Below are 742 nucleotides of genomic sequence, written 5' to 3'. Positions count from 1 at the left end.
TGTATTAAAACTTATTTAATATATTAAAAATTAGTATTTTATATTAAATACCAATTTAAATTTCAAATAATATCAATTTTTACAGAAGATTAAAATAAATGATAAAAATGTAAAATAAATGTATTGTAAATAAAAGAGGACCGCTGATCGGAATCTGGCGGGGGTGGTGGTGGGCCTCTATAGATTGATCTATTTCTATCGGATGTGATCAGATAAAAACAGGTTACACACATATATCAGAGGACACTTAAAGATTTTAAATTTTAAATTTTAATTTGTATATATGTATAAAGGATTTAAAGGATTTAAAGGATTTAAAAATTAATTTAAAACGTAAAAAAAAATAGAATATCCAGCATAATATATTTATATTTTTATTAATTTTTATATTTAATTATACAGATTTCTTATCAAAACACTGATTGTCGTTAAAGTACAGGGATAATTGTATATTTATTTTGGCTAAAAATGTATTTTGTTCTAAATAGCATTAGAATTAATTTTTTGAATCTTGAGATATAATACACCGTTCAACGGCACTGTCATAGCCCCTCTTGGATCAATTTCCACTGGTATCGAAGTTTTCTTGCACGGTGTCACCTCGTATTTACTCAAAATCTTAAGCAGGGCTAACTTCGTGTGCAAAAGCCCGAAGCCCTTGGCTATAAAATATATAACTGTATTATATTCTATATTATGTTAATGAAAAATAACTGAAGAAATACATATTAATACCTCAATG

At 26.0% G+C, this 742-nt stretch overlaps 1 protein-coding gene across 1 annotated transcript in view; it reads right to left on the bottom strand.

Annotated features, from left to right (window-relative positions):
* Window positions 1–525: 525 nt before the first annotated feature.
* The window catches only part of LOC112452408 (cytochrome P450 6k1-like), a gene marked incomplete at its 3' end in the record, with an annotated part of 1,279 nt that continues 1,062 nt past the window's right edge, over window positions 526–742 (bottom strand). The window contains exon 4 of the mRNA XM_025012604.1: window positions 526–662. Within this exon, the coding sequence (XP_024868372.1) occupies window positions 526–662 (137 nt within the window). The remainder of the gene's footprint in view (window positions 663–742) is intronic.

The sequence above is a fragment of the Temnothorax curvispinosus genome, unplaced genomic scaffold, assembly GCF_003070985.1.
Source record: "Temnothorax curvispinosus isolate PA1 unplaced genomic scaffold, ASM307098v1 QBEX01003357.1, whole genome shotgun sequence".
NCBI classification, from domain to species: Eukaryota; Metazoa; Arthropoda; class Insecta; order Hymenoptera; family Formicidae; genus Temnothorax; species Temnothorax curvispinosus.
This window is presented reverse-complemented; position numbering and strand designations above follow the sequence as displayed.